The sequence below is a fragment of the Pundamilia nyererei genome, unplaced genomic scaffold (assembly GCF_000239375.1).
Source record: "Pundamilia nyererei isolate P.nyererei 1_Seehausen unplaced genomic scaffold, PunNye1.0 scaffold00005, whole genome shotgun sequence".
NCBI lineage: Eukaryota > Metazoa > Chordata > Actinopteri > Cichliformes > Cichlidae > Pundamilia > Pundamilia nyererei.
The window spans coordinates 861,811-874,891 of NW_005187406.1; the positions used below are offsets into that span (position 1 = coordinate 861,811).

Genomic DNA, 13,081 nt, shown 5'->3' on the forward strand with positions numbered 1-13,081 from the left:
AACGTCAGGTACAAAGGTGGAGCCATGTCAGCTGTTAATAAGATAATTATTAACTTAATTATTAAGATGATGTGTTTTTATTTATTTTCTCAAAGATTTATTTATTGCTTTTCCAACAACATTTTAACCAACAGGAAGACAGAGTTCAAATAAAATAGAGGAAATTAATAAAAAGAATTGAGTGTATAATAATAATGTATGTACATCGTGTATGAACAGTTACACATACTCTCCCATGTAGATCATTCAGATATTATTCCAGAAAAAAAATTTATATATAGATAAGTAAAATAAAATAAAACAAAGCAAAACACCCCCCCTCCCCAAAAAAATAAATAAATAAATAAAATAAACAGAAAAAACAAGGGGAAGAGACAGTGCTCCATAACACAGTGAGACAATAGGTTTAAGTGCATTATTCCAGGGCTTCGGGCTGAAGTTTAGTCCAAGGGTGTCAAGTTAGTTAGAGAGGCAACAACCCAACGGTTGCAACGGTAAGCTGTGTCCTCTTCTGTTCCAGTCAATTTAATAAGATGATGTGTAACTCAAATAGAAACACTCTCAGTACTGTGATGCTGTCTGTGAATATTGCTCTGTCATAATGCCTTGACTTTTATATATGTACGTATATAAATTAAACAGTCCTCCTTGGTCTTCCTTTGAAAAACATCAGGTCAGTTTTTTTAAATGTGAATTTGTTGTGAAGCAGGATTATTACAATGAAACAGCAAAAACAAAAAAAAAACTACAAGAAAACTTTTCACCAAAACATATTTTACGTGTAAGTGCATTAGTGCATTTGAGCAAATTCGAAATGAACTATGTCAATACAGGATTCTTTGTCCCACAATGTGGAATTACAACATTTAATCTAAAACAGATACCGAATGTCCCAAATGAAACTTATGACCACATACATGCTCATATTTTGGAAAGGATGGAAGAAGGCATAAATGGTTATGGGCTGAGTGAGGGTGATGATGGTGAACTGATGTAGGGTGGTGGTGCTGGTAGTAGTAGTGATGGTAGTGGTGGTGGCGGCGCTGGTGACTGGTTGAGGCAGGGTGGTGGGTTGATGTAGGGTGGCGGTGAAGGTGGGTTGATGTAGGGTGGTGGTTCAAGCTGAAAAACAGGACACATTTGATGAAGGAGCGTGCTTATTACTGGATTAAGAATAGACTCAGTGAACAACATGAGCATCATCATCATCATCATGACGTCATAAATGCATGAATACTTACTATGTATGGAGGAGGAGGACTGTCATTTCTTAAGTTGTACACAGGAGGCTGAAAACACAGTTCGTAAATGTGAATTACTTCCTCTTCGTCCCGCTGCTGCTCGTCCAGTATAGGGATCGTGTACACAGCGGGAGAATTATTGTGACTAGGTGAGCAGTATTGTCCTGGTTCTCTATTATAAGTTAGGCAACAAAATATGCACACAAGGACGAGGACAATCAACCCAGGAACCCTGGGAAGAGAAAGGCAACGTAATCATTAACTAACATTAATAAAATGAGGTGTTTGTATCAATCTTGCCCTGGAAAGAAATACTTACAAAAAAACAAGAAAGTCCATCAGATTTTTCTTTAAACCTAAGTAAGGTTTAAGAAAAAAAGAGCACTTGTCAAAAAATAAATACATTTTCAATCTCATTTTTAACTTTATGAACTTAACTCTTCTTTATGGATGTTATGCAATCAGGTGTTCACTATCTAAGTGTTACTAAGGAGAGGTTCAAAGGTAGATTTTTATCTTCTTCTACTGTCAGACTACAACAAAAAAGAAACCTGGAAATACTTTATATAATATGGCCTACAACTTAAGCTATAATTTCCCTGTAACTACAAGGAATTTAATGTATTTTACTTAAAATTACAATGAAATACATTTACCTACAAATACTTAAAGCTGGGTACAGGAAGCACTCATTTCCTGTATTTAGAAAGTTATGTTTAAACAGTGATGACTTGGCTCTATCATCATATGGTCACATAGGCATGTAAAAGAACAGCTGACTTAGAGAACATCCATCATGCACATCAACATATTGAGTATTAAATAAAAATGTAAAAAGGCAATTCAACGCCCCATGAAACAAGGCGTGAGTATAGTGTTTGCTATTCCACAAAATGACAATGAAATTTTACACTACTTTAAATGACTTATGCAGTACATACATTTATTTACCGTGACATTTATTTACCATATAATTTCTTTGTTTCCTGTAAAAACCTGAGTTGTTGCCCGCCTATTTTATTCTGTTATTCCTACCTTTAAGCATTTGAAGCTTGATATAATTACATTATGATTTAAAATAAAAAACACTGATTTAGTTACAGGAGAATTACACCTTAGTCACAGCACATATTATAAACTCTTGGCGATGGTTGTTTAAGGTAAAGCTAATCAACATTTACGTTAAAACTTCATTTAACACAAACGTTTAATTGTTGCTAACACACTTTATATCACACCTCGGTACAAAATTAAACCTCAACAAAATTTGGATCAAACAAAGTGGAGGACAATTACAAAACATTTATTTTTCATTTTGAATGACATGTAATGACACAGGCTGAGTGTGGCTTCTCCTCGTGATATGGGCCTCGCTCAACAAAATCCATTACTAATAGATTCATCAAATTATTTCCATTTTTAAAATAAAGCTTACCTTCAGCTATATGTAGGTTAAGCAGAATGTTGACTTATATCAATGTACAGCCTTGTTTAAGAAGCAGAAATCACCTAGATTGGAGCTATTGACGCAACTTATCATCAGTTATGCTCTTGCTACACAGTATATTGACAGCTGCGCTGGGCTAAAGTCCACTGCCATTAAAGGTAACAATATGCAGGTGTAATAAGGAAAGGAAATCACATTTTGGGGTGGGGGGATAAGCAGACAAGGGAGAGCAAGAATCCCTGTTTCAGCTTGTTTTTAAGGAATGCAGTCGAGGTGTTGTTGAGACATGTTGGAGGAATCTGTAGAGCGGCTGTCTGTACCAACAGAACTGCCATTCAACAGGCTGTAAACCACTGCAAGCTCTCAAGCTAAAAAACGAAACAAAATGAATGTTGATCTCACGTCCTTGTTCACAGTCTGAGTAACTGCAAGTAATATGAGAAGTTATTCTACCAAGTACAAGACACACTGTAATGTTACAGTCTTAGGGGAGGCGGGGGAGGCGGTGGCGGCGGTGGCGGCACATTAACAGAGGTGCCAGTGTTGAGATGTGGTGCTGACAGAAGAGGAGGCGGAGGAGGAAGAGGGGAACCTGCAGATACGGGACGAGGTGGCGACGGGAAGGTGCTTGACGGGCTTATAGCTGGTGGAGGGGGAGGTGAAGGGGGAGGCGGGGGGAGATCTGTGAGCGAGGGGAAGGTGGGCGGAGGGGGGAGGTCAGTGTCCATGGAGAAAGAGGGAGGCGGCGGGGGAGCAGGCAGGTCGGGGTCCAAACAGGCTGAAGAGGCCGGAGGAGGAGGAGGCAGGCTGTTGTTGGTGGGGACTGAGGGTGGTGGCACAGCAATGCCGTGACTGGAGCTGTAGACAAGACATAAACACCATGAGCACTACTGATAACCTGACAGCGAAACTGTGTTTTATAATGGAACAGTCCACATTTGTGAAATAAAGACATTTAGAAGAAGTTGGAAACATGAACGCCACTCATGACCATGAAGGAGACTAGTGCTGGTGCACTGGTGCTCACAGAGACCACTCACACCCAGGACCTCACAGTGAACCCAGGACATTACTGCTGTGATGTGACAGTGCTAATGACCCCACAAACATACCACCTTTTTCCATATCATAATAGTTAATTTTCATTAAGTTAAGGGTGTTAATTAAAACAATTATGTCAGTGTTTCCATAAAAAACTAGCCACAAAGAGGAAGGGTCTACGTACAAAGAGGTGTCTGCAGCGCTCTGTATGCTGTCTGCAGTTCCTGCTCTCTTTCTGGGCGCTTCAGTGACCTGTGGAGTGAAGAAAAATGAAGGCCACAGAACTTCTCCACATATAACATGTACCATACCAGGAAAATAGAGATGATTTTTCTATAAAGCTTTCATCTAATAAGAAGGAAGACAAGCCTATCAGATTTTTCTTTACCTGAAAACTGTGTCCTATGTTGTCCAGTGTGAAGTACGAGATTGGCTCCCTTGAGTAGGCTTCCTTGGGCTCCTTGCCTGAAGCTGGTGGGGTCATAGGCTTGGAAAAAGTCTTATTTTTGGGGGTAGTGAACACACCGATCTCTCTCCTGGCCACCTTTTCACAGTGGATAGCTGCATCCTGCAAAGCACAGTGGAAACAGCTTCAGTCAGAAAGATGCAAAAACTCTCAATCACATCACTTGTTCCTCTGAGAACCTCTGACAAAGTTACTCTGTGGCTTTAAGCAGAAATGTTACATTGTAAATGACCAGTTTCACATACATGCAGCTAGCACTGTACTAAAAATATATGGCTATTTACCAGTGACAGCAGGTTGATGGAGGACTCCATGTCTTTAATCTGCCTGGCCTGTAAGTCCAGCAGTCTCAGCACAGAGCTGGCCACATTGTTAATCTGATAGGTCACACTGGCCAGCGACTGGTTCACCAAAACCTTGATCTCTTCAACCGCCTTGGATTGATCTTCTGCCTGAATTGTTTAAAAATTAATTAAAATGAAGAAGATGATGATGATTATAAAAGATCTAAACATGCAAACCTATGAAAACTGTTTTGTTTATATAGCCCTTGTGGCCCTTTTTTGGGAGTGGGGGCATTACTCACCTGAACATAATTGTTATCGCAGTAATCTGCCACTCGGTGGAGGTTGCTGCAGTTATCAACAAGGTCCTTCCTGGCAGCCGGCGCCTCTTGTAATATCTGAGTAATAAGTTCCGAACAATTCTTTTCCTCCGTCATTTCTCCCATGGGTGTCGCTGAAAAAAAGCCTCGTAAAACCTTTAAGTGTACTTGTTAGTATCTGATGAAGATGGAAAAAGTTTTCTGGAAAGAGGCAGCCGAGGCTGGGGAATGTGAGGTCGGTGGGGAACGCGGAAAAATACTGCAGGGTACAGAATTTAGAGCAGCTGGTCCCAGGGCAGGGCTAACAAGTGAGGTCTCGACTAGGACTGCTTAAGCAACATCTGTCTCGCGAGAAACAAAAAAAAAAAAAAAACAACAACCATTTTTTACATTTATTTTTTGGTGGGGTTAATGTTTTACACGTCCCATAGTTTGCTTGATAAAATAGTTTAAAATAATTTTGCAGGTTTTAAGGAGCCCGGATGAAAGTCACTTGTATTATTCGTTAAGTCCACTAGAGGTCAGTGTAGTCTAAATAAAATAACTCAAGGTCTGTCGACGGCGGTTGCCCTCTGCAGTGATAACAACGGTGCGGGTGAAGATGATGATCGTCGCTCCACACGTTTGGATGCAATCTGTGGAAAGCAGGTATTTTTTAATGATAAATTCAGGTAAGTATAACCAGAGAGATGATGACTTTTGTAATTAGGTTCTTACATAATTGCCAAACGCTTCGCCAAGTTTAAATACATTGCATTGTTTTACATATCCTGTATAAACACATTCAATTCCCCAACATCCTCACCCCCCACCCCAGAACTCAAATTCTGGGTAAAAGTTCACAAGTCCCTGACTCCAGGTTTCCAACAACTTTGCGTTGGTTTACATGCTTATGCCCTTTTTGGGGCCATGCGATAAACCACAAGAAGAACTGACCTTAACTCCAGTTATTTTGAGTTTGATTACAGCCTTTTATCTAAACAGTAAAGAGAGAGAGTACGAATCATCATAATACTGCAAGATATATGTAAAAACCTTATGTTGTCTTGTTCTGATCACCCATTCACTTCAAATTATTTCTGACACGTCACTTGAAATATTTCCTACTACTGGATTGACTGCTTTAACATTTGTAGACGATCCCTAGAGGCATCATAAGAATCCCCTGACTTTCACTTTCCCCTAGTGGTACCATGAGTTTGACATTTGGACTGTATTTGAATCTTAATCACGATTACCTACCATGGCACTTGATACAGTTCCCTGGAGTTCATTGAGGAAAGCTGCAGACCAGCTACTGAGTTAATAAAAACAAAAAAATTACAGTTAACAAGAAACATCAAGAGGCTGTGGAAAGGTGCGTCTGTACCAGGAGCATTTGCTTTACTGCCACCAACACAGGGATGGTTCTAATTTGACAAAACAGCTCTGTGATAATCGAGCTTTCTTGCTGCTAAGGTCTTGTGAGGAGACCCTGACAGACGTAGTTAGAAACCCTTTTGGATGTGGTTCCATGCAGCTTCAAGCCCTAATCACACTTTAATCCTGAAGTAGGAGCCATCGCAAAATAAATGTATTCTTTCTTTATCATTATTTTAACTGGCATCTGCTTTTTTCAGTCTTTCACAGCACATGAGATTATAAATTGAACTATAAACACTTACTTCACTGAAGTTAAAATCATTAATTGTCCCAGAGATATCTTCTTCTTTTTTTTATCTGGTTATAAATTTCTTTATCTTTTAACTTGAGCCTAGAATTCAAGTCATGCTTATGTTTGGCTAGTATAATAGATTTTTGCCACAGTGTGTACAGTTATCAGTTTAGCTGATATTACAGAGTTATTAGGAGCCGTGGTGACTGATAAGACGTTTTTGATAACTTTATTTCTTTATTGGATATTTGTTTCACAAGACTAATATTCAGCGCAATATCAACGCTATCATACGATTAATGAACTCCATCTTTATCATTTAATTTATTTTAATTTGTCGGACATTTGATCTTATTCCTATCCTTAGCTTGACTTGAGTCTTAAAGGCTATATTTTAATTGATATGTAAATTCCCTCCAAATTTGTTTGATTTTCTGTGTTTCTGCACTCTTTGAAAGGACTTAAAAAAGTAACACAGAAACGTGTTGTCACATGTGCAACACCTTTTGCGTGAATTTTGACACAACATGTGTAAAAAATGCTTAAAATTACCTTCAAACAACTTTCAAAATAAACACGTGTGTGACAAATCTGACACAACGTGTGTTGTCCCTGAGCTGATACAACACGTGTTAGCACTTAATGTGTTGTTGTTAATACATCTGTAAGAGTGCAGGATGGGCTTTTTAAGGCTGGCTTTGATAAGCACCATACAAAGAACATTTCTTCTTCCTCTTCTTTTTATTTGTTTATTATATTTGGCAGCGTTTGTGTGCATGCGTGCCATCATTCTGTCTGTAACCACAATAACTTTGAATGATGTTTTGAATGAATTCTGATAAAACGTTTAGGGAAGTAGAGTTAACCATCAAATAAAATTTGCCTTACATCCAGTAAAGTCTACAAGGTCAGCTCATGTATTGGTGGGAAATTGACAAAAAGCCTCAGAAGTTTAGTGTTCATTGGGAATATATAGAAAGCACTGTATGCAGATTTAAAATATGTCCCATTTGACCTCTGACCTGTCTTTGGAAGCCAATAGAATGACCTGAACATAAAGGCATTTGAGGGAATTCTGAAAATCACATTACAATAACAGGTTACAGTCAGGCATAACATTTCAAATATGTGTGCAGTGTTTCTGAATAAGTCTAATTTTTAATAAAATAAAATAGACTGATGATCAAAACCTTTTTTTGCTTGCTAGCATTACTAAACATTTAAACCCATTTACTAAACAATGAAATGAATGCTACAAATGCATTATATGAACAAAAATACAAATAATAAAAAATAATTATACTTAAAATAATGTCAGGTATAATACAATTGGTTTCAACAGGGCAAATAACAAAGGTCCGATTTTTTAGGCTTTAGCTTCAGTTGAGCAGATCTTTCATTTCTTTTGTTTTTTTTTTATTGATCGTTTGATGAATGCCAACACCAGTTCTGCAAATTGTGCCTTGTGCTGCAGCAGCACTTTATCTAAGCTCCCCAGTCATGACAAGCAGTAGTCCAACACACTATGCCAAGACAAGAAGTTGTGGGCTCACAACATAACATACTACAGAGCAGCTGAGGAAAGGGAAAACACTCTATACTTACCTTTCTGCACTCTCACTGACCTCAGACATTATGTCAACTTAAATGCACAACTGTGGTGTTTTAACCTGTTCATTAATGGTTGTGACTGTGCTTCTTTAGTCCTCTCGGTACTGGAAAAAGAAAAGGTATGTGTGAAGAGTGTTAAGTAATGAACAAGTTTGCTACTTTAGCTTTGACCATCTGATAAGATCTGAACTGTTGCTTTTATCAGTGAACCCCAACCCACTGCAAATGAGTAGTATTCAAATCTAAGTCCAACGTGCATATCGGTCAGGACAGCACAAACTGCTGTTTTATGGTCTTGTTTACACCGTGAAACTATTCAAGTGTGAAGCTGTTTATTTTTAAAAATGGAATTGCTTGTAGTCCCTCAAAATACATCCCATTCACTAGAGGGCATGGAAAAATATATTCTTGGTCATTTTAATTAAATATCAAAGAACCTGGTAGAAGCAAGTCAGGTTCAGATGTGTAGAGCAATGCTGGGACTAATATAACATCAACAAACCCGAAGAAGAAGTCATATAGTTTAGGTTTGTAATAATTGCAAGAAAAGTGAAATCGAGCCTCTTGAACTGAACAAATCTACGGTCCCTGGCGCTGGTTCATGCTGCATACTTATTTGAACAGAAGCAAAAATTTTAAAAATAAATGTTCTGTTGACATTCTATGTCTGGGTGTATTCATGAGGGTTGAAGAAACAGTTTCCATAACATTTAAAAATATTTTTAATTTCGACGTTGTTTATATGGAGCAGTGTTCTCCTCCGGTGCCTTTTTTTGGGCTATTTTTACTTCTGTTGGCATGTTATCACTACCAGCTGTTGAAACCATTGCCTGGATGTGGTTCATGTTGATTTTTTTTTGTGCAACATTGCTCCGATTAATGCCCTGCTTTGATACTTCTATGAATCTTAATGAAAGGTTCTTTTGGCTGAGCCCTTGTTTCCCATGGGGCTGCAGCAGTAGATAGACAACCATGTCTGATTTTTATAACAGATGCTCTTCATGACGCAGCGCTCCTATTTATCTCTGCTTGGGACTGGTACTAGGAGTAAACTAGCCTGAAATCCCCCTGATGCTTTTTTTTGACTCATGAACTGGAGATCTCCCATTATTCACTTCTTCTGCTTCACTCTCCATGTGTTTATACACTACTTTGCATTTAATCATTAGTTATTAATAATCCCTGGCTCTCTTCCACAGTGTGTTTTCTGTCCTATCTCCCTCCCCTCTTCCCTTCACCAATCATTGCAGATGGCTTCAGCAGAAACTCGAGCCTGATTATGCTGAAGGCTTCTTCCTGTTAAAAGGCAGTTTTACCTCCCCGCTGTTGCCAAGTGCTCGCTGATAGTGAGTTGTTTGATAGTTGGGGTTCTCTCTGTATTATTGTGGGGTCTTTACCTTACAATAAAATGTAATTACTGTTGATTACTGTTGTTTTGATTTGGTGCTATAGAAATAAAATGTAATTGAATGCGTTAACCACTACATCACTGAAAATTTGCTGACCATTAAAAAAAAAAAAGAGTTCCTTTTAATGCCAGGATTACACCTACCAAGTTTGGATCAACTGTCTTTGAGACAGATGAAAGAATAACAGACGTATAGAGATTCCTTTATTCATCAATAAGAATGTTGATTCATCTGGAATAATAATAATAATACAGATGCCTAAATATAGTTTAGGTTGTTGTAATTGTAAGTGAAGAAACTCCATCCTTGTTTGGCTTAATGTCATCCTATACGCTGCCATACCTGCCTGCATACACTGATACACACATACAGCCCAGCAGCTGACATTTCCAACATATAGCTGTATGTGAAGATTGGATATTCTGGGCTATCACAGTTTCTCCACACTTCACAGACTTCCATTAAACGAAAAGCCAAATTTAATTATAGTTCTAGGGAGTGCAGGAAGATTGCATTAAAGGGACACATATCACACAGAGACACACACAAAAAAGGCAGCAGTTAACACTCTTTCATTGTCTCTCTGGGTACGCGCAACTGACAACTCAATTCCAGTTAGTCTTCAGGCACCTGCTGCCCTAGTCTTAAACAGTTTTTAGCTTATGAGCCACTGGCTTACAAAAACTCAGAACTTTGCGTTTGATGAATTTCTTTTCTTATCACAGCTGTGTCATTATTTCAGGATACAATAGCTTTCTTTACACTTTATATAGATTGTGGTTTTCTTAAGTACAGTCAGTGTCACAACAAGATGCTATCAGAAACACGTGTGAGGACATGAAAAGTCTCTCACCGTCATACCTGATTAGATTTCCATCAGCTCAGCTAGGAAGTGTTCAGTAAATAAGTGTTCAGGGTCGTTGCACGTGCTCAGCATATGGCGCACGTTTTCAAAGAAGTCAGCAAGTCCAAGCGCAGGAGCATTAAAAGCTCTTTCAAGATATCGGCTATGTGGTGTGGTAGATATCTATGACTTCTAGTTGCCTTAGTGAGATCGATGGAGATTCACATGCAGGACAGTACAACCTAAACTGCTGTCACACAGTTGCCCACTTAGCTCCAAAGACAGAATGGCTCTGATTCAACAGTCGGTTCGGCTTTAATTTTCTGTTACAGGGATCATCACTGCGGTTGTCATTTCAATGGTAAATACCTTCACTGGCTAAAGTGACCCGATCATAATAAGCTAGCCAACGTGTTATAGCTCACACAAAGTGCTCAAGAGTTCATTTACCTCGTAAATAAAATGTCAGCATCAACTCAATTACAGCTGTTATCTGCTTCAGAGGGAAGATGTTATCAGCAGGAGTGCAATAATTTCCACCAGCAAAGCCATCTGGCGAGACATTAATTTTATATCCCCCCCCCCCAATCCTCCAACCCCCTTAACATAAAAGGATTAGACATTTTAAAGCCCTAATCTATTAATTTACTGTAGTCATGTTAAAATCAAGGTTAATGACTTTGCTAACTGTCTTTAACAGCTGTTATAAATCAAAGTACATGATGCCGTAGGTTAGTATGAAGAAGTATAAGCTGCAAGCATAAATGACTCTTAAACAAGCAACTGATGCCTTGACCTATAGAAAAATATGATTGATCGAGGTGCCTTATTTAAAACAAAACAGTAAACTAGTGTCTTAAGAAAATGTTGTTCTTCACTCGATCCCTTCCATCTGCAATACAAGATCAGGCGGTTTAGATCAGATGTTTCATGGCCCCATTTAGTCACTGCACTCACTACCTGTGCTACCCAAGTGGCTTAAAGACATAATCCCTCATTTTGTCACAGGACTCTAGAGTGCATATGATAAAACAACAACATCAACAACAACAAATCAAAAACAAAACAAGCAAACCAAAAAAAAAACAACTCTGATTTCCTTCCTTAAATGTCAGGTTTTCAAACTTAACGCACATTCACATGTGGGCTCAGCATCAGCAGCAGCGATGCTTACATCTTAGCTTAAGAAACGCTTTGAAAAGACATCAGATCTTATTGGATATCTATATTGATATGAACTGGATCTCTTCCCAGCTCCTGGACAGTCTGAGGTGCAACCTGGTGGCCATCATTTACCCAGAACGATAATGTTAAAGGCAGCATGTTCTCCACAGCTTCTCCAGAGCCTTTTACATCTGTCATATGTCCTCAAGGTGAACCCGCTCTCATCTGTGAAAATCACAGGGTGACAGTGGTGGACCTGCCAGTTCTGTTTCCTATGACAAATGCCAATAAGGCTCCACGGTGGAGCGGTGAGCACAGGTCCCTCAGACCACGTTAAAATCTGTTTCTGATTGTTTGGTCAGAGCACTCACATAAGTGGCCTGCTGGAAGCTATTTTTAAGGGCTCTGTCTGTGTCATACAAAATCCCTGTTATTTCTGTTCCTCTTTGCACAAAGAAGCAGATACTCATCCTGCTGATGAGTTGAGGACCTTCTTCAGGCCTGTCCAGCTATCCTGGAATCTCCTCCATGCTCTTGAGGCAGTGCTGGGAGACGTAACAAACCTTTTAGCAATGGAACATACTGATGTGCCATCCTGGAGGGGCTGGACTACCTGTGCGACCTCTGTGGGTTCCAGGTATCACCTCATGCTACCAGTAGTAATGCTGACCCATTGTTGTTTTGGGGGTTTTCTCATAGTTATCACTCTGTTGTTAATTTTTATTTACACCAAAGCAACTGAAACAGTTTAAAACCCCCTTGCTGCTTAACTGACCAGATCAATAACCCACAAGTTGAACTGACTTGATACTATACTCTGATTAAAACCATCCCTTTCATTTTTTTCCCGTAGCCAACACATATGATATAAAAGTAAGAAGCAGCAACATGTCCTTTTTAACACTATGATTTATTTTTTTCCAAGATCTCATTTAAAGTGTAACTAAAGTCCGGTGAATGATCTGCTGCTTGGTAGCAATAAAGCCAGCTGACATATTTCAGTACTGTCTCAATGTAGCTTCATGTCACATAAAAGTGTGAATGTAACAGCAACATAATTGACCTTTTAAGGGGACTGTTTTGTTTGTGCATACCTGGTGACACAATGAATGCACCTGCTGGTGCAATACGGTGAGTCACATAGCTACAAGCCTGTAACTCTGCGCAGTATAGGAGGGTGACTGCAGTATGCTTGAAACCATGTTGGAGAGCAGTGAATGCAAACATTTATACAAAGCTAAAATGATTCAGTTAGAACAGTTTATTACTTTTGTTTGTTTAAAATTTGAGGTCAGTTTAAAGCTAAAACTGGTGACAATAAATGAAACCGCAAACCAGTGCTTGGAGAAAGTTAAAGAATATGGTGAACAAAGTGGAACATTGGACTCCTGACGAGACAGCTATCCAAAGCTCTATGAGGTTTTAATCATGAGGTGATGGAAAACATGACTGTTAATGAGTGTCGGCTTATGTTCGTGCAGCTGTTAACTGTTAACATACCTGATTCATACCCCCATCCTCTCCACACCCTCTCACCCAGCATTACCTCTTTGGCTTCTTCAGCCTTGTGTCATGATCCTGGGTTTTGTCATTGTAGTTT

The 13,081-nt window shown here is 39.0% G+C and overlaps 1 protein-coding gene across 1 annotated transcript; it reads right to left on the reverse strand.

The window, feature by feature from the left end:
• Positions 1-2,528: 2,528 nt before the first annotated feature.
• On the reverse strand, positions 2,529-5,092 carry abi3b (ABI family, member 3b). The gene is made up of 5 exons (XM_005721644.1): positions 4,782-5,092; positions 4,480-4,647; positions 4,118-4,297; positions 3,914-3,981; positions 2,529-3,546 (listed from the first exon to the last, which is right to left on the reverse strand). Exons 1-5 carry the CDS (start codon positions 4,923-4,925, stop codon positions 3,165-3,167), a joined length of 942 nt encoding a protein of 313 aa, XP_005721701.1. The 5' UTR covers positions 4,926-5,092; the 3' UTR covers positions 2,529-3,164.
• Between the last annotated feature and the right edge of the window lie 7,989 nt (positions 5,093-13,081).

Coding starts and splice junctions, on each gene's coding strand:
- abi3b (XM_005721644.1), bottom strand. CDS start 4,925: ATGGGAGAAATGACGGAGGAAAAGAATTGTTCGGAACTTATTACTCAG. Junction 4,648..4,781: donor GCGATAACAATTATGTTCAG/GTGAGTAATGCC, acceptor TAAACAATTCAG/GCAGAAGATCAATCCAAGGC. Junction 3,982..4,117: donor ACATAGGACACAGTTTTCAG/GTAAAGAAAAAT, acceptor TTCACTCCACAG/GTCACTGAAGCGCCCAGAAA.